The following is a 27,616-nucleotide window of genomic DNA, read 5'->3' on the forward strand; positions in this document are numbered from 1 at the left end:
GAGTGGTTGTATCATTTTGCATTCCCACCAGCAATGCATGGGAGTCCAATGGATCCATATTCTCACCAGTTATTGCTATTCCCATGACTTTCTCTTTTTGAAGTCATTCTATAGGTTTTGCCATAGTATCTCATTGTGGCTTAAATTTGCATTTCCTTAATGATTAATTAAATTGAGCATCTTTTCATGTGCTTATTTCCCATCCATGTACTTCTTTGGTGAAGTAGCTATTCAAATATTTGGCCATTTTTTAAATGGCCTAATTTCTGATTTTGGGGTGTTTTTTTTTTTATTCTAGATAAAAGTCCTTTATCAGATATGTGATTTGCAAATATTTTCTCCCAGTCTATGACTTGTCTTTTCACTCTCTTAACAATGTATTTCACAGAGCAAGTTTTTCATTTTGATAAGGATCAACTTATCAATTTTTTTCTTTTAAGGATCATGCTTTTGTTGTTCTAAGAACTCTTTACTAATCCAGGGTCACCACAATTTTCTTCTACACTTTCTACCAGAAGTTTATGCTGAATAATAAAAACAGAAGATTTTATTTTTAAGTGTCAGTTATTCCTTCTCTGATGCTCTTTCTTTCATGTCGATCCAAGTTTCTGACCTATGTTATTTTCCTTCTCTCTGAAGAACTTCTTTTGATGTTTCTTGCAAGGCAATTAATTCTCTTGGTGACAAATTATCTCAGTTTTTGTTTGAACAAGTCTTTATTTCTCCTTTAATTTTGAAGAATAATTTTGCTGGATATATAATTTTAGGTCAGTGGGTTTTTTTCTTTCAACATTATAAATTGTATACTCTTCTTGTTTGCATGGTTTCTGATGAGAAGTCTGATGTAATTCTTATCTTTGCTCCTCTGTAGGTAAGGACTTTTACCCCTCTCTTTGGATTCTTTTGTCTTTGGTTTTCTGCAGTTTAAATATAGTATGGCTAGGTATAGATCTTTTGGGTATTTATCCTGCTTGGTGTTCTCTGAGCTTCCTGGATATGTGGTTTGGTTTCTGTCATTAATTTTGGAAAATTTTCTGCCATTAGTACTTCAAATATTTCTTCCGTTCCTTTCACTTTTTCTTTCTCCATTTGGAATTCCTATCACATGTATGTTATACCTTTTGTAACTATCCCACAATTCTTGGCTATTCTGTCCTGTTCTTTTCTCTTTTTTTTTTTTGCATTTCAGTGTAGGAAGCTTCTAGTGATACTATCTTCAATATCACTGATTTTTCCTTATCATTTTCCAGTCTACTGATGAATCCATCAAAGGCATTCTTTATTTCTGTTAAATGTTTTTGATTTCTAGTGGTTCCATTTGATTCTTTCTTAGAGTTTCCTTCTCTCTGCTTACACTACTTATTTTTTCTTTCATGTTGTCTACTATTTCCATATTTCTAATATGTTAGAGCCCTTAACATATTAATTATAATTATTTTAAATTCTCTGACATTTCCAAAGTCTGTGTTATATCTGAGTCTGGTTGTGATGCTTGCTTTGTCTCTTCATACTGTGTTTCTCCTTGTCTTTTAGCATATCTTATAAAACTTTTCTGGAAGTTGGATATGATGTAAACAGTAATAGGAACTTAGATAATCATGCTTTTACTGTCAGGTTTTATATTAATCTGGCTAGGACCTGGACTATGTTTAATGTTTGCTATAGCTATAGGTACCAGAGGATTCAGTTTCCTTGTTTTATTTTGTGTCCTATCCTATTTCTCTGGGTTCCTTAAGAACTTAAACAGAGTCTGTGTTGCAGCTCTCTCAGTCATAATCCATTTTTATTATACAGAAACCCTGTCCATGTAGCGGTAAGGTGCTGAGGAAGGGAAGTATACTATAACCTTATGATTAAGTCTTCGTATTTTTTTAGTGGGTCTGAGTCTGGGCTATGACTTTCAAAAGCATTTCTTAGTATTTTTTCCCTCTACCTTTACATGACAGAAAGGCTAGAGAGGGCTTGAGTTGACTGATTTCCCTTCCCATGTATTACATAAGGTTATGGTAATGTGGTTACCTCTGGAGACTAAGCCTTTGTAATGGAGAATACTCTGGATGTATTTCAAAAGGGTTATATTCTCCTTTCCCTGCTCAAAACAGGAGATGATTTTCTTTTTCTTGATCTTCACTGTAAGAACCTGATGGAGTTCCTGCAGGCAAAACCCACAAAAATGTGGGGGCCTGTATAAAACTGGGCCCTGAGGAGTTTTTAAGACTCAAACTAGGCTTCAGTCTGATTGCAGGGAGAGGACTGGGGTTGGCTGCATGAACACAGCCTGAAGGGGTTAGCGCACCACAGCTAGACGGGAGGGAGTCCGGGAAAGGGTCTGGAGCTGCCGAACAGGCAAGAGACTATTTCTTGCCTCTTTGTTTCCTGGTGCGCGAGGAGAGGGGATTCAGAGCACTGCCTAAACGAGCTCCAGAGATAGGCGCGAGCCGCGGCTATCAGCGCAGACCCCAGAGACGGGCATGAAATGCTAAGGCTGCTGCTGCCACCACCGAGAAGCCTGTGTGTGAGCACAGGTCACTATCCACACCGCCCCTCCCGGGAGCCTGTGCAGCCCGCCACTGCCAGGGTCCCATGATCCAGGGACAATTTCCCCGGGAGAACGCACGGCGCTCCTCAGGCTGCTGTAACGTCACGCCGGCCTCTGCCGCCGCAGGCTCACCCCGCCATCAGTACCCTTCCCTCCCCCTGGCCTGAGTGAGCCAGAGCCCCGAAACAGCTGCTCCTTTAACCCCGTCCTGTCTGAGCAAAGAACAGAGGCCCTCAGGCGACCTACACGCAGAGGCAGGTCCAAATCCAAAGCTGAAACCCAGGAGCTTTGCGAAAAAAGAAGAGAAAAGGAAATTTCTCCCAGAAACCTCAAAAGCAGCAGACTAAAGCTCCACAAACAACCTGATGTACCTGCATCTGTGGAATACCTGAATAGACAACGAATCATCCCAAATTGAGGAGGTGGACTTTGGGAGCAAGACATATTATTTTTTCCCCTTTTCCTCCTTTTGTGTGTGTGTATATATATATATGCTTCTGTGTGTGATTTTGTCTGTATAGCTTTGCTTTCACCATTTGTCCTAGGGTTCTGTCCGTCCGTTTTTTTTTTAATATACTTTAAAATTTTTTTTCTTTTTTTCTTAATAATTATTTTTTATTGTTTTATTTTAATAACTTTATTTTATTTTATCTTACTTTATTTTATTTTATCCTCTGTCTTTTTTTCCTTTCTATTTTTCTCCCTTTTATTCTGAGCTGTGTGGATGAAAGGCTCTTGGTGCTCCAGCCAGGCATCAGGGCTGTGACTCTGAGGTGGGAGAGCCAACTTCAGGACACGGGTCCACAAGAGACCTCCCAGCTCCACGTACTACCAAACGATGAAAATCTCCCAGAGATCTCCATCTCAACGCCAAGACCCAGCTTCACTCAATGACCAGAAAGCTATAGTGCTGGACACCCTATGCCAAACAACTATCAAGACAGGAACACAGCCCCATCCATTAGCAGAGAGGCTGCCTAAAATCATAATAAGGCCAGAGACACCCCAAAATACACCACCAGATGTGGACGTGCCCACCAGAAAGACAAGATCCAGCCTCATGCACCAGAACACAGGCACTAGTCCCCTCCACCAGGAAGCCTACACAACCCACTGAACCAACCTTAGCCACTGGGGACAGATACCAAAAACAACAGGAACTACGAACCTGCAGCCTGTGAAAAGGAGACCCCAAACACAGTAAGATAAGCAAAATGAGAAGACAGAAAAACACACAGCAGATGAAGGAGCAAGGTAAAAACACACCAGACCTAACAAATGAAGAGGAAGTAGGCAAGTCTACCTGAAAAAGAATTCAGAATAATGATAGTAAAGATGATCCAAAATCTTGGAAATAGAATAGACAACATGCAAGAAACATTTAACAAGGACCTAGAAGAACTAAAGAGGAAACAAGCAACAATGAACAACACAATAAATGAAATTTCAGATTCTCTAGAAGGAATCAATAGCAGAATAACTGAGGCAGAAGAACGGATAAGTGACCTGGAAGATAAAATAGTGGAAATAACTACTCCAGAGCAGAATAAAGAAAAAAGAATGAAAAGAACTGAGGACAGTCTCAGAGACCTCTGGGACAATATTAAACACACCAACATTCGAATTATAGGGGTCCCAGAAGAAGAAGAGAAAAAGAAAGGGACTGAGAAAATATTTGAAGAGATTATAGTTGAAAACTTCCCTAATATGGGAAAGGAAATAGTTAATCAAGTCCTAGAAGCACAGAGAGTCCCATACAGGATAAATCCAAGGAGAAACATGCCAAGACACATATTAATCAAACTATCAAAAATTAAATATAAAGAAAACATATTAAAGGCAGCAAGGGAAAAACAACAAATAACACACAAGGGAATTCCCATAAGGTTAACAGCTGATCTTGCAGCAGAAACTCTGCAAGCCAGAAGGGAGTGGCAGAACATATTTAAAGTGATGAAGGAGAAAAACCTACAACCAAGATTACTCTACCCAGCAAGGATCTCATTTAGATTTGATAGAGAAATTAAAACTTTTAAAGACAAGCAAAAGCTGAGAGACTTCAGTACCACCAAACCAGCTTTACAACAAATGCTAAAGGAAAGTCTCTAGGCAAGAAACACTAGAGAAGGAAAACACCTACAATAACAAACCCAAAACATTTAAGAAAATGGGAATAGGAACATACATATCGATAATTACCTTAAATGTAAATGGATTAAATGCTCCCACCAAAAGACACAGACAGCCTGAATGGATACAAAAACAAGACCCGTATATATGCTGTCTACAAGAGACCCACTTCAGACCTAGGGACACATACAGACTGAAAGTGAGGGGGTGGAAAAAGATATTCCATGCAAATGGAAAACAAAAGAAAGCTGGAGTAGCAATTCTCATATCAGACAAAATAGACTTTAAAATAAAGACTATTACAAGAGACAAAGAAGGACATTATAAAATGATCAAGGGATCAATTCAAGAAGAAGATATAACAACTGTAAATATTTATGCACCCAACACAGGAGCACCTCAATATATAAGGCAAATGGTAACAGCCATAAAAGGGGAAATCGACAGTAACACAATCATAGTAGGGGACTTTAACACCCCACTTTCACCAATGGACAGATCATCCAAAATGAAAATAAATAAGGAAACACAAGCTTTAAATGATACATTAAACAACATGGACTTAATTGATATTTATAGGACATTCCACCCAAAAACAACAGAATTCACATTTTTCTCAAGTGCTCATGGAACATTCTCCAGGATAGATCATATCTTGGGTCACAAATCAAGCCTTGGTAAATTTAAGAAAATTGAAATCGTATCAAGTATCTTTTCCGACCACAACACTATGAGACTAGATATCAATTACAGGAAAAGACCTGTAAAAAATACAAACACATGGAGGCTACACAATACAGTACTTAATAACGAAGTGATCACTGAAGAAATCAAAGGGGAAATCAAAAAATACCTAGAAACAAATGACAATGGAGACACGACGATCCAAAACGTATGGGATGCAGTAAAAGCAGTTCTAAGAGGGAAGTTTATAGCAATACAAGCTTATCTCAAAAAACAGGAAACATCTCGAATAAACAACCTAACCTTGCACCTAAAGCAATTAGAGAAAGAAGAACAAAAACACCCCAAAGATAGCAGAATGAAAGAAATCTTAAAGATCAGATCAGAAATAAATGAAAAAGAAATGAAGGAAACAATAGCAAAGATCAATAAAACTAAAAGCTGGTTCTTTGAGAAGATAAACAAAATTGATAAACCATTAGCCAGACTCATCAAGAAAAAAAGAGAGAAGACTCAAATCAATAGAATTAGAAATGAAAAAGGAGAAGTAACCACTGACACTGCAGAAATACAAACGATCATGAGAGATTACTACAAGCAACTCTATGCCAATAAAACGGACAACCTGGAAGAAATGGACAGATTCTTAGAAATGCACAACCTGCCAAGACCGAACCAGGAAGAAATAGAAAATATGAACAGATCAATCACAAGCACTGAAATTGAAACTGTGATTAAAAATCTTCCAACAAACAAAAGCCCAGGACTAGATGGCTTCACAGGCGAATTCTATCAAACATTTAGAGAAGAGCTAACACCTATCCTTCTCAAACTCTTCCAAAATATTGCAGAGGGAGGAACACTCCCCAACTCATTCTATGAGGCCACCATCAACCTGATACCAAAACCAGACAAAGATGTCACAAAGAAAGAAAACTACAGGCAAATATCACTGATGAACATAGATGCAAAAATCCTCAACAAAATACGAGCAAACAGAATCCAACAGCACATTAAAAGGATCATACACCATGATCAAGTGGGGTTTATCCCAGGAATGCAAGGATTCTTCAATATACGCAAATCAATCAATGTGATACACCATATTAACAAATTGAAGGAGAAAAACCATATGATCATCTCAATAGATGCAGAGAAAGCTTTCGACAAAATTCAACACCCATTTATGATAAAAGCCCTGCAGAAAGTAGGCATAGAGGGAACTTTCCTCAACATAATAAAGGCCATATATGACAAACCCACAGCCAACATTGTCCTCAATGGTGAAAAACTGAAACCATTTCCACTAAGATCAGGAACAAGACAAGGTTGCCCACTCTCACCACTATTATTCAACATAGTTCTGGAAGTCCTAGCCACAGCAATCAGAGAAGACAAAGAAATAAAAGGAATCCAAATCGGAAAAGAAGAAGTAAAGCTGTCACTATTTGCAGATGACATGATACTATACATAGAGAATCCTAAAGATGCTACCAGAAAACTCCTAGAGCTAATCAATGAATTTGGTAAAGTAGCAGGATACAAAATTAATGCACAGAAATCTCTTGCATTCCTATACACTAATGACGAAAAATATGAAAGTGAAATTAAGAAAACACTCCCATTTACCATTGCAACAAAAAGAATAAAATATCTAGGAATAAACCTACCTAAGGAGACAAAAGACCTGTATGCAGAAAATTATAAGACACTGATGAAAGAAATTAAAGATGATACAAATAGATGGAGAGATATACCATGTTCCTGGATTGGAAGAATCAACATTGTGAAAATGACTCTACTTCCCAAAGCAATCTACAGATTCAACGCAATTCCTATCAAACTACCAATGGCATTTTTCACAGAACTAGAACAAAAAACTTCACAATTTGTATGGAAACACAAAGGACCCCGAATAGCCAAAGCAATCTTGAGAACGAAAAATGGAGCTGGGGGAATCAGGCTCCCTGACTTCAGACTATACTACAAAGCTACAGTAATCAAAACAGTATGGTACTGGCACAAAAACAGAAACATAGATCAATGGAACAGGATAGAAAGCCCACAGATAAACCCACGCACATATGGTCACCTTATCTTTGATAAAGGAGGCAAGCATATACAGTGGAGAAAAGACAGCCTCTTCAATAAGTGGTGCTGGGAGAACTGGACAGGTACATGTAAAAGTATGAAATTAGAACACTCCCTAACACCATACACAAAAATAAACTCAAAATGGATTAAAGACCTAAATATAAGGCCTGGCACTATCAAACTCTTAGAGGAAAACATAGGCAGAACACTCTATGACATAAATCACAGCAAGATCCTTTTTGACCCACCTCCTAGAGTAACGGAAATAAAACCAAAAAAAACCAAATGGGACCTAATGAAACTTAAAAGCTTTTGCACAGCAAAGGAAACCATAAACAAGATGAAAAGACAACCCTCAGAATGGTAGAAAATATTTGCAAATGAAGCAACTGACAAAGAATTAATCTCCAAAATATACAAGCAGCACATGCAGCTCAATATCAAAAAAATAAACAACCTAATCCAAAAATGGGCAGAAGACCTAAATAGACATTTCTTCAAAGAAGATATACAGATTGCCAACAAACACATGAAAGGATGCTCAACATCACTAATCATTAGAGAAATGCAAATCAAAACTACAATGAAGTATCACCTCACACCAGTCAGAATGGCCATCATCAAAAATCTACAAACAATAAATGCTGGAGAGGGTGTCGAGAAAGGGAACCCTCTTGCACTGTTGGTGGGAATGTAAATTGATACAGGCACTCTGGAGAACAGTATGGAGGTTCCTTAAAAAACTAAAAATAGAACTACCATATGATCCAGCAATCCCACTACTGAACATATACCCTGAGAAAACCATAATTCAAAAAAAGTCATGTACCACAATTTTCACTGAAGCACTATTTACAATAGCCAGGACATGGAAGCAATGTCCATAGACAGATGAATGGATAAAGAAGAAGTGGCACATATGTACAATGGAATATTACTCAGCCATAAAAAGTAATAAAACTGAGCTATTTGTAGTGAGGTGGATGGACCTAAAGTCTGTCATACAGAGTGAAGTAAGTCAGAAAGAGGAAACCAAATACCATATGCTAATGCACATATATGGAATCTAAAAAAATGGTACTGATGAACCTAGTGGCAGGGCAGGAATAAAGACACAGACGTAGAGAACAGACTTGAGGACACAGAGGGGGAAGGGGAAGGTGGGATGAAGTGAGAGAGTAGCATTGACATATATACACTACCAAATGTAAAATGGATGGCAGAGCGGCAAGCTGCTGCATAGCACGGGGAGATCAGCTTGATGCTTTGTGACAACCTAGATGGGTGGGATAGGGAGGGAGGGAGGGAGCCTCAAGAGGGAGGGGATATGGGGATATATGTATACATACAGCTGATTCACTTTGTTGTATAGCAGAAACTAACACAACATTGTAAAGCAATTATACTCCAATAAAAATATTTTTAAAAAAACAGCATGGTACTGGGAGAAAAACAAATATATAGATCAATGGATCAGAATAGAGAGCCCAGAAATAAACCCACGCATATATATCGAAAGAAAAGGAAAACGCTCTTTTGAAAAGATACATGCACCCCAATGTTCATAGCAGCATTATTTATAGTATCCAAGATATGGAAGCAACCTAAATGTCCATCAACAGATGAATGGATAAAGAAGATTTGGTATATATATATATATATATATATACACACACACACACACACACACACACACACACAATGGTATACTCTTCAATGTGGTATATTGGTATATATAATGGTATGCTCTTCAGCCATATAAAAAGAATTAAATCTTGCCATGTGCAACAACAAGAATGGACTTGGAGGGTATTACACTAAGTGAAATAAGTCATACAGATAAAGACATCTAGTGTATATTTTCACTTATATGTGGAATCTAAAAAGTGAAACAAACAAATGAACATAACAGAAACATTCTCACCCTAAATGCAAATGAATTGAACTCACCAATCAAAAGGCACTGAGTGGTTGGACAGATTAAAAAACAAGACCCAACAATATGCTGCCTTTAGGACACTCATTTCAGCTATAAAGTCACACATAGGCTCCAAGAGAAGGGGTACAAGATGATACTCTAGGCAAATGATAACCAAAAAAAAATGGGTGTAGCCATACTTATGACAGATAGATAGACTTCAATCCAAAAATGATAACAAGAGATAAAAGTAAATATATATAATGATATATTTATATAATGATAAAGGCGTCAATACCTCAAGAAGATATAGCAATCATAAATATATATGTTCCCAACACCCAAGGACCCAGAGGAGAAATAAAGAATAATACAATAAGAGTAGGGGACTTCAGTACCCCGCTAAGAGCAATAGATACATCATCCACATAGAAAATCAAAAAAATGTTGGAACTGAACCACACTTTAGAACAAATGAATTTAACAAACATATACAGAACATTTCATTCAACACCAGTAGAATAAAAAAAAAAAAAGAATATATCATTCTTGAAGACACCTGAATAAATGAAGAATTCTTACAAAAAAAAAATCAGTAGAATACACATTGTTCTCAAGTATACATAGAACATTCTCCAGGATAGGTCATATCATGGGCCACAAAACAAATCTTAGCAAATTTAAGAATACTGAAGTAATACCAACACTCTTCTCTGACCACAGTGGTATGATATTAGAAATAAGCAAAAAGAGGAAAGTGAGTAGAGCTACAAATATGTGGAAACTAAACAACACACTTCTAAACAATCACTTGATCAAAGAAATCAAAAAGTTAATAAACAATTATCTCAAAACAAATGAAATTGAAAATACAACATATCATATTTTGTAAGATGAAGCAAAAGCAGCTTCAGGAGGAAAGTTTATATCAATAAATGCATATATTAAATTAGAAAGAGCTCAAATAAACAACCTAAGTTTACACCTCAAGTAACTAGGAAAAGAGAAACAAATTAAGCCCAAAGTTAGCAAAAGGAAGGAAATAATAAAAAAATCAGAGCAGAAATAAATGCAATAGAGACCAGAAAAACAATGGGAAGAAAATCGATGAAACTAAACGCTGGTTCTTTGAAAAGATAAACAAAATTAACAAACCTTTTGCTAGACTAAGAAGAAAAGAGAGATGACTCAAATAAATAAAATTAGAAATGAAAGAGGAGACATTACAACTGATACTACAGAAATACATAGAATTATAAGAAACTACTGTGAAAAATTACATGCCAACAAATTATATAACCTAAAAGAAATAAATACATTTCTAGAAACATACAATCTGTCAAGAGTAAATCAGGAAGAAATAGAAAATCTGAACAGACCAATAATGAGTTAAGAGATTGAGCCACTCATCAAAAATCTCCCAATGCAGAAAACTCCAATACCAGATGACTTTAAAGGTGAATTCTATCAACTATTTAAAGAAGAATTAAGACCAATCCTCTTCAAACTGTTCTAGAATATCGAGGAAGAGGGAACACTTCCAAACTCATTCTATGAAGCCAGCCTATACCAAAACCACAAGAAAAGAAAACTATTGACCAACAGCCCTGATAAGTATAGGTATAAAAATTCTCAACAAAATAATAGCAAACCAAATTCAAGGATACATTAAAAGGATTATACACCATGACCAAGAGGGATTTATCCCTGGGATGCAAGGATGATTCAAAATATGCAAGTCAATAAATGTAATTCATCACATCAACAAAATGAAAGATAAAAATCACATGATCATCTCAAAAGACACAGAAAAAGCATTTAACAAAATACAACAGCCTTTCATGATTAAAAAGGCCCTTAACAGATTAGGTATAAAAGGAACATACACCAACATAGCAAAGGTCATATCTGACAAACCCACAGCTAACATTATACTCAATGAAGAAAAACTGACAGTGTTCCTCTAAGAGCAGGAATAAGACAAGGATGTTCACTCTCACCACTCCTATTCAATATAGTAGTGGAGGTCCTAGCTAGAGAATTAGGCAAGACAAAGAAATAAAAGGCGTCCAAATCAAAAATGGAGAAGTAAAATTGTTGCTATTTGCTGATCACATGATCTTATATAAAGAAAATCCTGAAGAGCCCATCAAAAAATTGTTAGAATTAATCAATGGTTCAATAGAGTGGCAGGATGTAAAATCAATATACAGAATTTGGTAGCATTCCTTTACACTACTGATGAAGCATCAGAAAAAGAAATAAAGAAAACTATCCCATTCACAATAGTGTTATTAAAAACAACAGAATACATAGGAACAAAATTTAACCAAGGAAGTGAAAGACATACACAGTGAAAACTATGAGGCTTTGCTGAAAGAAATTGAAGAAGACACAAACAAATGGAAAGACACCCTGTGTTCACAGATCAGAAGAATTAATACTGTTAAAAAGGCCTTATTACCCAATGAGATTCAATGCAATCCTCATCAAAATACTAAAGGTATCCTTCACAGAGACAGAAGAAACAATCCTGAAATGTGCATGTAACCACAGAAGACCTTGAATATCCAAAACAATCCTGAGAAAAAAAGAACAAAGCTGGAGATATCACACTTCCTGATTTCAAACTATACCTCAAGGCCACAGTAATACAAATAATATGGTACCAGCACAAAAATAGATATAGACCAATGGAACAGAATAAAATGCCCAGTATTAAATTCTGAAATATATGGTCAACCAATATTCAAAGAACACTCAATGGGGAAAAGACAGTCTCTTCAACAAATGGTACTGGGAAAACTGGAGAAAAACATGCAGAACAATGATACTGAACCCCTATCTCACAGCACTCACCAAAACTTACTCAAAATGGATCAAGACTTAAACGTAAGACTGATACCATAAAACTCCCAGAGGAAAATGCAGAGAAGAAGCTCACCAATATTGGTTTTGGCAATGACTTTTTGGACATGATGCCAAAAGCATAAACATCAAAAGCAAAAATCAACAAATGGGACTATATCAAACTCAAAAGCTCCTTTACAGAAAGGGAACAACACAATGAAAAGACAGCCTAGAGAATGGGAGAAAACTTTTGCAAACCTTATATTGGATAAGGGGTTAATATCTAAAATATATAAAGAAAGTATACAACAACAACAACATAATAATGAATGTGATTAGAAAAATGGGCAGAACTAAATAGACATTTTCCAAAGAGGATATAAAAATGGCCAATAGGCACATGAGAAGATGCTCAACATCACTAATCATCAGGGACATGCAAATAAAAACTACAATGAGGTATTACCTCACACCTGCTAGAATGGCTATCATCAAGAAGACAAGAGACAACAGATGCCATCAAGGATGCAGTGAAAAGGGAACACTTTTACACTCATTGGTAAATTAGCCCAACCACTACAGAAAACAATATGGAGTTTCCTCAAAAAAATTAGAAAAAGATCTATCAAACGACCCAGCAATCCACTTCTGGGTATATACCCAAAGGAAATGAAAACAGGAGTTCAATAAGATATATGCACTGCCATATTTATTGCAGCATTATTCACAATAGCCAAGATATGGAAACAACTCAAATGCCCATCAATGGATGAATGGATAAAAATTATGTGGTATATATACACAATAAAATATTACTCAGCCATGAGAAAGAAGGATATCCTGCCATTTTTGACAATATGGATGGACCTTGAGCACATAGGCTAAGCAAGATAAGTTAGACAGAGAATGACAAGTACTGTATGATATCACTTATATGTAGAATCTAAAACTATCAAACGTGCAAAAAGACAAAAACACAGAGAGTAAATCAGTGGTTACCAGGGGATGGGGATTTGGGGATAATATTGGTGGTGTTGAAGGGTACAAACTTATACTGAGCACTAAATAAGCCATAGAGATCTAATGTATAGTATGTTGAATATAGGTAATATTTTACTATATGCATGTAATATGATAAACATTGTTACAATGGCAACCATATTCAATATACAAATGTATCAAAGTAACACTGTACACCTTAAATTCACACAATGTTATATATCAAACTAAGCCAACTAAAATAAATTAATTAATTAAATATTTGGGAAGTTTTCAGATATCCTTCTACTAATGATTTCTAGATTAATTCCACTTTTGTCAGAGAACACCCTTGGTAAAATTTATATTCTTTTAAATGTGTCAAGATTTGTTTCATGGCCCAGAACATAGTCTATCTTCTATATATTTGTTGGTTTTCCTGTCTATTTGTTCTGTCAACTACTGAAAAAAAGTGTTAAAATGTCTACGTATAATTTTGGATTTTTCTATTTCTCCTTTAAGTTCATCAGAGTTGCTTCATGTAATTTGAAGTTTTATTATTCAGTGCATACACAATTAGGCTACTATGTGCTTTTGATGAATTGACTCATTTATTATTATATAATGTTCCTCTTTATCGCTAATAATTTTCCTTGTTTTTGAAGGTTATTTTGCCTGATGTTGAAACCAAGCAGGATCCTCTCAGGCCCTCCTGGGTACAAAACCCTTTCCATGTCCCCCATTTCTTGTTTGTACGAAAAACATTTCAGTCTCCTAGACCTTCCCTGAGTTCCAAGTGTCAGATTCAGTTACTAATTAGCAGGGTGAGAGAATGTAAAAAGAAAAAATAGTGCAGCATGGGGCAGGGCCCTGGTTCCTCCTGGGGTGGGATGGGGGGGGATGTGCATAACAATTTGATACATATCTCTGAGTTCTTCTACAGGAACTAGGGCCCCCACCCAGGTGGAGGATGGTAACTTCAGGCTGAGCACAAGCACATGGACCCAGACTGGTTAGAACCAGAAGGCTGATGATTGAGATTCCTGGAACACCACCCTGTTACCTCACTACCAACCAATCAGAGGAAGGTTATAGACCCTGCAGCCCTCCCTCCAAATTTTGCCTATAAAAAGTCTTCCCTGAAAACCATCAGGGAGTTCAGACTTTTGGAGCACAATCTGCCCTTTCTCCTTGCTCAGCCCGTCGATAAACCTTTCTCTGCTCCAAACTCCGACATTTTGGTTTGTTTGGCCTCACTGTGCATTGGGCACATGAACTTGTGTGCAGCAACAGTATCAATATAGCCACTCCAGATTTAACTTGATTAGTGTTTGTATAGTATATATTTCTGCATTATTTTACCTTTAACCACTAAAACGTATTAAAATAACATTGTGGTTATAGTTGAAATGGGGTTCTTATAGACAGCATGAAGTTGAGTTTTGTATAATCCAACCTGATCATCTCTGTTTTTAATTGGTATGATTCAACTATTTACCTTGGTGTAGGTCTATTTCTGGGATCTCAGTTCTGTTCCATTGATCTTCGTCTATTCTTTCATCAATATCATATATTTTTCATTACCTTTATAATAATTCTTAAACTCAAGTAGTGTGAGTTCTACAACCTTGTTCTTTTTCAAAACTATTTTGGCTCTTCTAGTTCCTTTGCCATTTCATAAAATTTTTATAACCCTTGTTAATACCTTAATAAAATAGCTTGCTAGGTTTCTTTCATCTGCATTCTGTAGTTTTCAGCATACAGATCAGGCACACATACTTTCTTTTAGATTGATGCTCAAGTACCTGATTTATTTTTGGATGCTATTATAATGGTGCTATTTTAATTTCAAATTCCAATTCTTCATTACTGAAATATAGGAATACATTACTGGAATATAGGAATACAACTGATTTTGTATATAGACCTTGTATCCTGTGACCTTGTGAAACTGAGTTATTAGTTCTAGGAGCTTTTTTGTAGATTATTTTATAACTTCTACATAGACCACCAAGTTGTATGTGAATAGAAATAGTTTGCTTTCTTCCTTTCAAGTCTATTTGTCTGCATGCCCTTTATTTATCTTTCTTTCCACAATACATTGCCTCGGACTTCCAGTATGATGTTCAGTAGGAGTGGTAAGGGAGGTCATTCTTTTTTTTAAATTTTTATTTTATTGAAGTATAGCTGATTTACAATGTTGTATTAATTTCTGCTGTACAGCAAAGTTTAAGTTATACATACATTCTTTTTTATATTCTTTTTCATTATGGTTTATCACAGGATATTGATATAGCACAGGTCCCTGTGTTATACAGTAGGACCTTGTTGTTTATCCATTCTGTATATAATAGTTTGCATCTGCTAATCCCAAACTCCTAATCCATCTCTCTGCCACCCCTCCTCCCTCTTGGCAACCACAAGTCTGTTCTCTATGTCTGTGAGTCTGTTTCTGTTTGGTAGTTAAGTTCATTTGTGTCATACTTTAGATTCCACATATAAGTGATATCATATGGTATTCATCTTTCTCTTTCTGACTTCACTTAGTATGATCATCTCCAGGTCCATTCATGTTGTTCCAAATAGCATTATTTCATTATTTTTTACAGCTGAGTAGTATACCATTGTATGTATGTACCACAACTTCTTTATCCATTCATCTGAAGGTAGACATTTAGGTTGTTTCCATGTCTTGGCTGTTGTGAATAGTGCTGCTATGAACATACAGGTGCATGTATCATTTTGAATTATAGTTTTGTCTGAATATATGTCCAGGAGTGGGATTGCTGGATCATATAGCAACTCTATTTTTAGTTTTTTAAGGAACCTCCATGATGTTTTCCATAGTGGCTGTACCAATTTACATTAGGGAGGGCATTCTTGCCTTGTTCCCAATCTCAGGAGAAAAACATTCATTTTTTTCACCATTAAGAATAATGTTAGCTACAGGCTTTTAAAAGTTCTCCTTTGTTAGTTTAAGGAAGCTCTCTTCTATTCCTACTTTGCTGAGAGCTTTTAGTCACAAATGGAATTTTTGTTGAACGTTGTCAAATGCTTTTGCTGCATCAATTTAAGCGATTGTGTAGTCTTCTTTAGACTGTTGATACAGTAAATTACATTGACTGAATTTTTTAATGCTGAACCAGTCTTACACTCCCAAGATGGACCCCCACTTGGTCACGATATATTCTCTTTTTTATGTACTCATGGATTTGAGATGCTAATGTTTTGTCAAAGTGTTTTCTGTCTATGTTCATAAGTTACAATTATCATTGATACAGAGGGACATTATATTATGATTTTCTATTGTTACTGTAACAACACAAATTTAGTGGCTTGAAACAACACAAATATATTATTTTATAGTTTTGTAGGTTGGAAGACTTGTCTGGGTCTCACTTGGCTAAAATCGAGGTGCCAGCAGGTCTGTGTTCCTCTCTAGAGTTCCTTAGGGAAGGAAAATCCATTTGCTGTTCATTCAGGTTGTTGGCAGAATTTAGTTCCCTGTGGTTGTAGGACTGAGGTCCCCCATTTCCTTGTTGTCTATCAGCTAAAGGCCATCCTCATTTTCTAGATGCCACCAACATTCCTTGGCTCACAGCCTGGTTTCTTCATCTTCAAAGGGAGCAACAGTGGGTTGAGTCTTTCTCATGCTTTGAATATTTCCTGCCTTTTCTCCATTGTTGCAGTTCTCTGACTGCAACTAGGAAAGGTTCTCTGCTTTTAAGGACTCATGTGATTAGATTGAGCCCACCCAGATAATCCAGGATAATCTCATCATCTGAGGATCCATAACCTCAATTAAATCTGCAAAGACCTTTTTACCATGTATGGTAATATATTTACTGGTTCCAGGAATTAGGGCATGGCCATCTTTGGGAGGCCATTATTCTGTCATGAAAAAGGCAAATTCTCCAAGGACACATACTAATACTAAATATGTATGCTCTTAACAATGGAGCTTCAAAATACATGAAGCAGAACTGATAGATCCAAAAGAAAAATCGAAATCAACCATTGTGGTTGAAGACTTCATTACTCCTCTCTCAGTAATGGATAGAATAGGCAGAAAATCCTTAAGAACAGAGGCAATCTGAACATTATTAGCCAATTTGACCTAACAACATTTACAAAACAATCTCCTAAACAAATGTAGAGTACACATTCCTCTCACATGCTCTTGGAATATTAAGACAGACCATATTCTGGACAATAAGATGAATCTTAGTAAATATGAAAGAACAGCAATCACACAAAGTATGCACTCAGATGAGAACAGAATTAAACTAGAAATCAATAATAAGAAAATAACGGGGACATCTGCAAATATTTAGAAATTTGAAAAAATATTTCTAAAAAGCCCATGGTCAAGGGAGAAGGCTCAGGGGGACATTTTTCTATATTTAGAACTAAATTAAAATGCAAAATATCAAAATCTGCACAATGCAGCTGAAGCAGTGCTTATAGATAAACACACAGTATTAAATGCTTATGATAGAAAGAAAAAAGACTTAAAATCAGTAACCTAAGTTTCTACTTTACCAAACCAGAAACAAAAGATAAAAATCAAACCTAAGGCAAACAAAAGAAATACAATATAAAGAGCTGAACAAAATCTATGAAATTAATAACAAAAAACAATAAAGAAATCAATGAAACCTTACTGTTCCTTTGCCAAGATCAATGCAATTGATATATCTCTAGCCAGCTGAACAAAAACGGGAAAGAACTACAAATTATGAAAAGCAGGGATAATAAAGGAAATATAATGACTAATCCCACAGTCATTAAAAGGATAATTTAAAATATTATGAACAACTCTGTCCATAAATTCAACAACTTAATGATACAGACCAATTCCTCAAAAGACACAAACTATCAACAACAGTTGAAGAAGAAAGATAACGTGAAGGCCATGTATCTATTAATGAAATTGACTTTATAAGTAACAACCTTCCAACAAAGAAAACTTAGGCTCAGGTGTGTTTACTGTTGAATTCTACCAAATACACAGGAAGAAATAATACAAATTCTACACAGCTTCTTCCAGGAAATAGAAGAGGACAGAACGTTTTCAACTCATTTTATGAGGTCAGCATTATCATAACACCAAAACCAGATAATGACATTACCAGAAAAGAAAAATGTAGACTAATATCCCATGTGAAAATACTCATAATTTTAAATTTCAAACATTATAGTTTCTTAGTTATAAAAACTCTATTTGGTTTTTTTTATATCTTACGTATCTCATTATGTTCTTGTTTTCCTTTAAATCCTTGATACATTTGTAATAGCTTTTTAAAACAATTTTACACAAGCTCTTTTTAAAAATTTTTATTGGAGTATAGATGATTTATAATGTGTTAGTTTCCAGTGTAAAGTGAATCAGTTATCCATATACATATATCCACTCCTTTTTAGATCTTTTCCCATATAGGCCATTACAGAGTATTGAGTAGAGTTCCCTATGCTATATAGTAGGTCCTTAGTAATTATTTACTTTATATATAGTGCTGTGTATATGTCAATCCCAATCTCCCAATTTATCCCTCCCCCACTTACCCCCTGGTAAGCATGTTTGTTTTCTACATCTGTAACTCTATTTCTGTTCTGTAGACAAGTTCATTTGTACCCTTTCTTTTTTAGATTCCACATATAAGCACTATCATATGGTATTTGCCTTTCTCTGTCTGACTTACTTCACTCAGTATGACAATCTCTAGAGCCCTAAATGTCCATCACCAGAGGAATGGATAAAGGAGATGTGGTACATATATACAATGGAATATTACTCAGCCATAAAAAAGAACGATATAATGCCATTTGAAGCAACGTGGATGGACCTAGAGATTGTAATAGCTTTTTAAAAGTCCCTTTCTGTTTAAAACATCCTTTCTATCAGTCTGTCTTTTCTGTATCTCTTTTTTTAATGAGTAGTTTTGTTCCTGGTTTTAAGCCACATGTTCCTGCTTCTTTGTATACCTAGTAATTTTATTATTGGCTGTTGGACAGTGTGACTGCTGCACTGTTAGAAGCTTGACATTGTTGTCTCCTTTAAACTGCAGTAAAAATAATTTTGGCAGGCATTTATTTAGATTACTAGCAAATCAACTGGATATTTTTTAGAGCAGGTCTAAAATACCCTTTAATCTAGGGCTTATTTAGCCTTATTACTGAGGTGTGACCTTTCTGGGGTTTTTACTGAAGGCCCCATATGTCCAACAAAGTCTAGCTTCCAATATGGCTAGTTAGAACTTGAATATCTTCCAGACCTATGTGAGCTCTTAGAATGGTTCAGCTAAAAGCTCCCTAGTAGTACTTTGCCCAGGCTTGTGGCGCTTCACCCTATTTGTGTACCTCTTAGATAGCAACAACATGCTCAAGCAGACCCCATGAAGATTTCTGGAGGTCCTTCTCTGGAGAGCTCTCTCCCTTTTGGTATTCTTCCCTCAAAATTACTGCCACCTTGATCTCCCAAAAATCCAATCTCTCTCTCCTCAATTTCACAAGATTGCCATGCTTTGCTTAGGTTCTTCCTGCTGTGTGATAGTTAGAACATGCCTCCAGGCAGAACATGAGGGCAATCATAACACTCTCCTATTATTCCCTTCTTTCACAGATCACAGTTCTGCACTGACTGCTGTCCAGCATCTGAGAATGGATATTTCATATATTTTTTCTGATTTTCTAGTTATTTATGTCAGGAGGACACATCTAGCACCTATAAATTGTCATGGCCAGAAGTAGAAACATCAATGTTTCATATACAGTTCAACACTGTTATAAAAACTGCCCGTGTATTAAGCCTGCAATATGGTAGGAACTGTAAAATATAAAAAGGGAACCTTTACTTTCCCAGTCAATATTTCGCAGGTAAAATAATAATATAAATATGTTTCACAGTTTGACAATTTTTTAAGTTTTAAAGAATGGATTGGAAGAACGAGGAGAGCCGTTAATATTCTCAATGCCCATAATATGTCTTACTCTTAAGGGAAACAAACCAAATCTTTTGAAAATAGTTATGTATTATACCGTATTAAAAGTATTTTTATTCTCCTTTCTGACATTGTTGTTTACTATAATAAATTAATCAAACAAATTCACTTTAATTATCATGTGGTTTCTGCTTTATTCCCATGTTTGTCTGAAGGTTTTTTCTGCAAGATACAGATCAGAAATTGGAAAGGCTAGACTCAAAATCTTGTTTGAAAGGACTGTACAGATTCTCTCTTATCTACTGATATGCAAAGAATTAACTCATGGAAACAGGCTTCCTAATGTAAGCTGACACCATCATGTCAATCAGACACCAATCCATCTGTATCAGGGGACTGAGTCAGAATTTCCAAGGTTAAATTTTAGCGCAGGAGCAGATAGCTTTGTGGAAGCACACTGATAACCCTAGACATAGCAGGGCATTACCTATGCCAGATTTAATGAACTGAGGAGAGCAATATAACCATGCTTATTCAGTTTGGAATTTTGTTGGTACTCTTTTTAACATTCTATTTTCTGATGGGCATATGAGAAAACCCATTCCCTTTTGACTTTTCTCTAACTCTTATGCTTATGAAAAACATACTTTGTATTTAGTATCTTGTTCTCACCACCCCTCAGAATTCAGGTACAAATACTTTTTACCGAGTCTCTACGTTTCATGGCAATACAGTCATTTGCATGTGTTGAATAAAAATCTGTCCTCCTTTCACTGGGATATTATTGGACAAATTGATTGTGTAATCAAGGCCATTCCTAAAGGGTCATATTTGAGGATACATTTCATTCAATCTGATATGACAAGCCTCCAGTCCCCACTAAGGACACAGATCTAATTGGTATTTGGAACCAATGTCTACAAGCCTTCCTAGGCAAACTGTCTGGTGTCCGTTGTTATACATTGTCCCAGCATTACAAGTAGTAAGAATGGCCACTGACTTGCAAGAAAAGGAGAGAGGAATTTGCCCACATCTGGAAGTATACAGGTGAAACCTGGCGCAAATGAATTTATTTTGTAAATAATAGTGATAAAAAGAGTTCTGGAAAGATTTTATTAAAAATGAAATTCTAGATTCCATACATACTGTCGGGACAAAACCTAATTTAATGGCCTCAGCAGTTGTCTAACGTGATTGGATTCTAGATTTGCTGATTATAAACAAGGAACCTAATGTGTGTTAATTGACCATTCTTACTGCAGTGATGTAAATTAATAAAGCCAAATAATACAAATCACAATGAGACCAGTCTCTAAATAATCCACAGAAGTTATTTATGATCACAAGAGGAGGCAAATTATTCAAAACTTAGCAATAAGGCAAAAGGTGATTTCTGAACCCTGTAATATCATGGTAGCACATTGTTTAAGGGTTGACCTAAGGGTCATCTGACTCTTATGGGAATGTAACTTTCCTTGAACTATCAATATTATTTACTATCGATTAGGGCCAGACTATGTAAAGTTAGATGTTGAGTTGTAGAAAACTAATAAAAGTGGAAATGATTTTTGTACAGTAGAGATGCAAATGATTTTTGATAGAGAAGATAACTCCAAAGGTATGTTTTCATTGCCATAGAGTATATTAACCAAGTTAACATGATAGGTTTATATCCAACTTAGCAATGTAGTTTCAGCATTTCTTTGTTGCTCTGATTATACGCATGTTGGTTTCTCACTTCTCTTTTGATTGGGTTTTGTCATCTTGCTTGTTCCCACATTAATGTGCTAAATAAAACTTAAACTCTGCTCACTATCTATATGCATGAGAATTACATTTTTTGAGATTTATACTTTCACAAAAGGATATAAAAATGTTCCACAGAAATGTTGGTTTTACTGGAAAAAGAGAAACTCAGCTGATCTTCTAGGGGCAATTCCCAGAACTTATATATCTATTTTTATTTCATTATTGATCAGATTAACTACTAAATTTTCACAAGTAATCTAAAGAGTAATAACTATACTGACACATAATAATCAGCTCAGCACTACCATCAATCCATAACTACACCCAACCAATAAAGAGCAACCCAGAATAACCTTCACAAACAAAACCAATTTCTTTGCTATGAAAAATTATCCAAACATCCAAATCTTTTAAATCATGTGCCACCACTTCAACCACTTCTGACTGCGCAGCATGCAAGCAAAGAAAGCTCCACAATCAAACCTAAAATAAAGCCCCCTAGATAACCATATTTGAAGTTGAGGTTTCAGGATACTATTCAGTAACCAGAGTAATAGTATAACTAAACACTGCAAACATACCACCTAAATATGCTAAAATAAAACTATTAATCCTAAAAAATACACAAAAATTATTAAAATAACAAAGCCAACCCTACCACTTACAATAAGTAGGACTTTTACAAACCATACATTACACATCAGATACAATAACAGCCTTTTCATTTGGAATACACATTTGCCAGAACATTACCTATGACTAACTAATTTGATGTATATATATACTAACGAAGCATCTCTAGTTTGTACGTGTCTATTTATTCATGTATGGTGAGACTTATATACAGAGCCTACATACACACAGAAACCTGGAATATCAGATTGATCCCATCATTTTCACATACGGAAACAGTGTTTATAGGCTACATACTCATATGAGGATAAGTATTCTGAGGTGATACAGTCATTACAAATCAACTTTCAGCTATCCCTTATATTAACACTAGTTAATAGAATGAATTTAAGTGGATAAGTCTATCCGTACACAGTTCTTTACTTTTTACTTTTTTAACATGAAAAAGGATCAAATCAGTCTTCAGGATTAACATCAAATATAAATAAAATCCCATTCCACCTCAATACATAATCAAAATACCTGAAGATTTATTTCCCTAATTACACAATTACCTGATTAGAGAGCTATTACCACAGCTGACCCCCAACCATGCTAGCTCTGCTGCCATAGGTGCTGGCAATATGAATGCCTGCTGTCTGTCCTGCTCAGATGTTTATTGTCAAAAACGAAGACTCAGAATGAGTATATCTGATTGGTAAAACCTAGGTTACATGATTCCCTCTAGATATATGATAACCTGGAAAATGTAAGTTGTTTTGTTCTCTTTAATCTATCTTGAGAAGACAGGCTTGACTTTTATCAAATGTAAAAATGACCTTTTGTTTTACCCACTTTAAAATATTCAGGATAATTCCAAACTCTCTAACTTGTTATTTACGCATTGTATAGTCTTCTCATAACATGTTTTCCCAGATTCTTCTCCCAATCTATCTCCCATCTCCTCCCTACCCCTTTTTTCTCTCTCTCCTTCTCTTCATCCTTCATCGTCTCTTTCTTTCTTACACACACACACACCACATCCCCTCTTGCTCCAGTATACTGTAATCTCTGAAACAAGCGACTATCACTGCCCATGGTTCCCTTGAGTAATGACCTTCCCTCAGCTCAAATGATACCTTTGCATGAAGTAATCTCCAACTCTCTCAAGTAGAATCATTCACTCTTGTCTCAAAATTACATTGTACACAGCTTTCTATTTTTACCATACCTCTACTGGCCTATACATCTCCTTCTTCCAGAATCCCCCATCCCTATCGCTCAAACTGAGTTAGAAATTGTTCTTGTGTGTTCCTGGGCAATGTGAAATTAACTTTAGTTTAGCACTTATTGCAAAGTATTACAATTGCCTCTTTCTTATACTGTGAACTCCAATAGGACTGGATGTGTGTATATTCACCATGTATTCCATATGCCTAGTGCCCAGTAGGTACTCAATAAATATTTGTTGAATGGTAAGAAAGAATCAAGAATAGATGTTTCCTAGTCTGCCTCACTGATGATTGAGCTACTCAAAACACTGAGGAAAATGCTATTTACATGATGGGTACACTTAAAAGCTTATGAAATTCTTAGATAAAAAGAAATTAAATGACAAGAGTAAGTTTACAAGTTTGTCTTCAGAATTTCCAGTGAATGTAAAAAGCAGCAATTAGACTGACTGCATTACTGGAACAGCGTTCCTGCAAATGCTATCAACAGTCCTGCTACCAAACGGATGAAATTGTGTGTACACTTGCTTATCTTCATCTAAAGCTTTTATCTCCAGGAGCAGCACATGACCTCATACAGAAGAGGGTCAGTGCAGGTTTCTTGAGCTGGGGAATGTGTCTTACCCATGGATGTGAAAACCATTTGCCTGCATTCAGAGTCGACAGGAAATCCCAATCAAATAAGGAAGGGTGGGTCAAAGAGGCATTTGGCAGGACCTCATTGATATTGGTTGTTCTTCTCAGGTCAGAGTCATGCATGAGAAAAGGCACATGATCATAACTGCAGGCAGAGAGGGAAAAGAGGGGAAGAGGTGGATAGGCTGAATTCAGCCTCCCTGGCAGACAGGGTTCTCAGTCCATCAAGGTCACAAGTCTTACTAGGGCTCCTTACTCCCTCCCAAATCTTAGCAAAGGAATAAGTACCAGTAATTTATACTTTGATGTCAATATTTTTCTGCCCAAGAAAGCAATCTTTTGTGGTGTATAATAACCATGTTAGCTATGGTGAAAGAGTAGCTTTCCTATCCAGGGAATTTATGGATCAAGAAAACAATAGGTAGAGTGAGAGTGATCTGAGAGTAAAGTGAGTGAGAAGTGGATGGGGCAAGGCCCTGAGGTCCCCAGAACCATAGTAAGCAGGCATCTACACAATCTCCCTATGTTTTTCTGACTCATTTCCCAGCTGGCAACTGCCCTGAGTATTTCTAGTCCTAGATCCTTCACATCAGATGGCATCATTAGAAAAGTTTATTATCTGAAAACTTCTGTTATCAGCTATTTGCCTTGAAGAATCTCCGCTTTTATGAAAATCTCTCTTCCTTTATCATTAAAATATATATGAAGAGAACTCTGTAATGACCATGAAGGAGTAACAGGATTGAGACTTAGCCTCCTGTCCATAAACAAATCTAACTGGATAAAATAAGAGAATTAACTTTTTTAGGAAATGGACAATGGGGAGCACAGTATAATTATCTGAGAAAAGGCAAACAAATGAAATAGGCTCTACCATTACCGTGGCTTCATTCTTGCAGGTAAATACTGGAACGTGGCATGGGGCAAGGAGGGGGGCATCTAAAAAGTACCCAGCTATCGTACTGAAATTAGGAGAAGGAGATAAGATTATGGAGAGGTCAAGACAGCTAGAATTTGTTGGCTAGAGTCCCAGAGACAATGGGAGCTATGCAAAAAGAAAGCATTCCAGGGAAATATGTACAGAGGTCCCTTGAAGTATGGTTAATATCAATTTGTAAAAAAAAAAAAAAAACAAAACAAAAAAATATAAATTTGTACATGTGCAGAGTAAAACTCTAAGAAGTTTGCCAAGAACAACTTCCAAGAAAAGAAAATTACCAGAAAGTTGTAAGACAATTTGCAGAGCTCACACAGGGGTGTAACTCCTTCAAGTTCTATCAGTGGAGTGACCTCAATAATTACATGGGCACACCTTTGAAATGGGAATAATTTAGAACTAGAATTACTTTAGAGCCTCCATAAAAGAACTTAAAAACAAGCCTCCAAAGGATCAAACTAGTCTGCAAGTAACTTAACTGCCTGCTAGAAAAAGACCAAAATTATTTAAAGGAATACAAGAAATATAGCACCCAGAATGGCAAAATCACAATGTCTGGCATGTAACCAAAATTCACCAGACATGTAAAGAAGTATGAAAATGTAACCATAACCAGGAGAAATTACTCAATAAAGACAAACTTGGAAATGACATAGATGACAGAATTAGTAAACAAGGATATTAAGTCATGTAAAACAAAAATATAGATGATGCATAAAATAGATGCAAAGGAACACATGAACATAACGAAGACATAACTCTGAGATATGAAAAAGAAATAAATGGAAATTCTAGAGATGAAACAATATAATAACTGAAATGAAAATTTCACTAGATGAATTTAACAGCATATTTGATATTACAGATCATGTAAAGAACAGTGAATTTGAAGATGTAGCAACAGAATCTATCCAAATGAACTGTGAGACAATATCAAGCAGTATTATGTATGTGTGGTTGGAGTACTAAAAAGAGGGAAGGAACAGAAAAAAAAATCTGAGGAAGTGAAAGTAAAAATTCCAAAAATTAAAAAAATTGTGCATCAACAGATCTAATATTAATGAATACCAAGAGAAATAAATACACATACACACGCACATACACCACAGTAAGAATTATAATAACCAAATTGGTGAAAAATTGATGAGGAAAAGAAAATTGTAAAAGTAGACACAGAAAAAGAAAACACATATTTAGAGAGAAATAAAGATAAGTATCCAGTGGACTTCTCAACAGAAAATACGAGACACAGAAAACAATGAAACAACATATTTTAAATGGTGAAGGAAAACAACTGTCAACTTAAAATTCATCAAAAATGAAAGGAAGAAGAGATGATGCTGGGAAGATAATAGAGTAGGAAGCACTAGGAATCTGTCTCCCCACCTAGACAACAACTGCACTGGCAGACTCTGTCTGATGTAACTCTCTTGGAAGCCTGAAGTATATTAAAGGCTTGCAACTTCCAGAGGAAAGCTTAGATTTAAATTCGGGTTAATTTCAGTCAATTTCAGCTCTTAGCACAACAGTAGCAGGTACCCATCACACACACCCAGCCACATGGCAAACAACTGCCGACAGGTTCCTGGAGTAACTTGCACAGCAGTTGGTGAGAGCCAGGGTGGCGAAAAAGATCCTGTATTCCAAATACAGGAGTTCTCTACTCTGGTCACTAATTGCTGCTTCTTTTCACAAAAGAGCAAAGAGGTGGGCCACCACTGTTGTTGCACCTTCTTCCACTGTTGCAAAGCCCTCGCCCTCTAACTGAAGTGACTTACACAAGATTTAAAGGACCAGCACCATTTTTAACCATCTATTTTTCTCCTTTTCTCTTTTGGAAGCCAGACATTAAAGACCAGCATACTAAAAACACCTGCACATACAAGGGAAAATTAGAAAGTGCCTATATATGCCCAAGGATAGGATCAGAAAAACCTGAGAAAACCTTAAGTTTACACCTCAGGCTGATGTATGGCACAGAGACATCTTTCAAAATTTTTTAATTAAAAAGAAAAAAAACAATAACAAAACCCATCAAACCCCAGAGAAGGGGGAGAATCTGATTTCCAGTGTTACCACATTATTAGATTCAAACGCCCAGTTTTCAACCAAAAAAAACCCCAAAAAACCACAAGATGTACCAAAAAAACAAACAAACAAAAACCAACCAAACAAACAAAAACTAAGAAATTATGGCCCGTTCAAAGGAAAAAAATAAATCAACAGGAACTGTCCCTGAAAAAGAGCTGATGGTGGATATACTAGTCAAAGACTTTAAAACAATCATCTTAAAGATACTTAAAGAACTAAAGGAAG

At 36.0% G+C, this 27,616-nt stretch overlaps 1 protein-coding gene across 1 annotated transcript in view; it reads right to left on the bottom strand.

The window, feature by feature from the left end:
* The window catches only part of GDPD4 (glycerophosphodiester phosphodiesterase domain containing 4), a 120,008-nt gene that overhangs the window by 51,821 nt on the left and 40,571 nt on the right, over nucleotides 1-27,616 (bottom strand). Inside the window, exon 9 of the mRNA XM_007187635.2 lies at nucleotides 24,352-24,508. Within this exon, the coding sequence (XP_007187697.2) occupies nucleotides 24,352-24,508 (157 nt within the window). The remainder of the gene's footprint in view (nucleotides 1-24,351; nucleotides 24,509-27,616) is intronic.

The sequence above is a fragment of the Balaenoptera acutorostrata genome, chromosome 9, assembly GCF_949987535.1.
Source record: "Balaenoptera acutorostrata chromosome 9, mBalAcu1.1, whole genome shotgun sequence".
NCBI lineage: Eukaryota > Metazoa > Chordata > Mammalia > Artiodactyla > Balaenopteridae > Balaenoptera > Balaenoptera acutorostrata.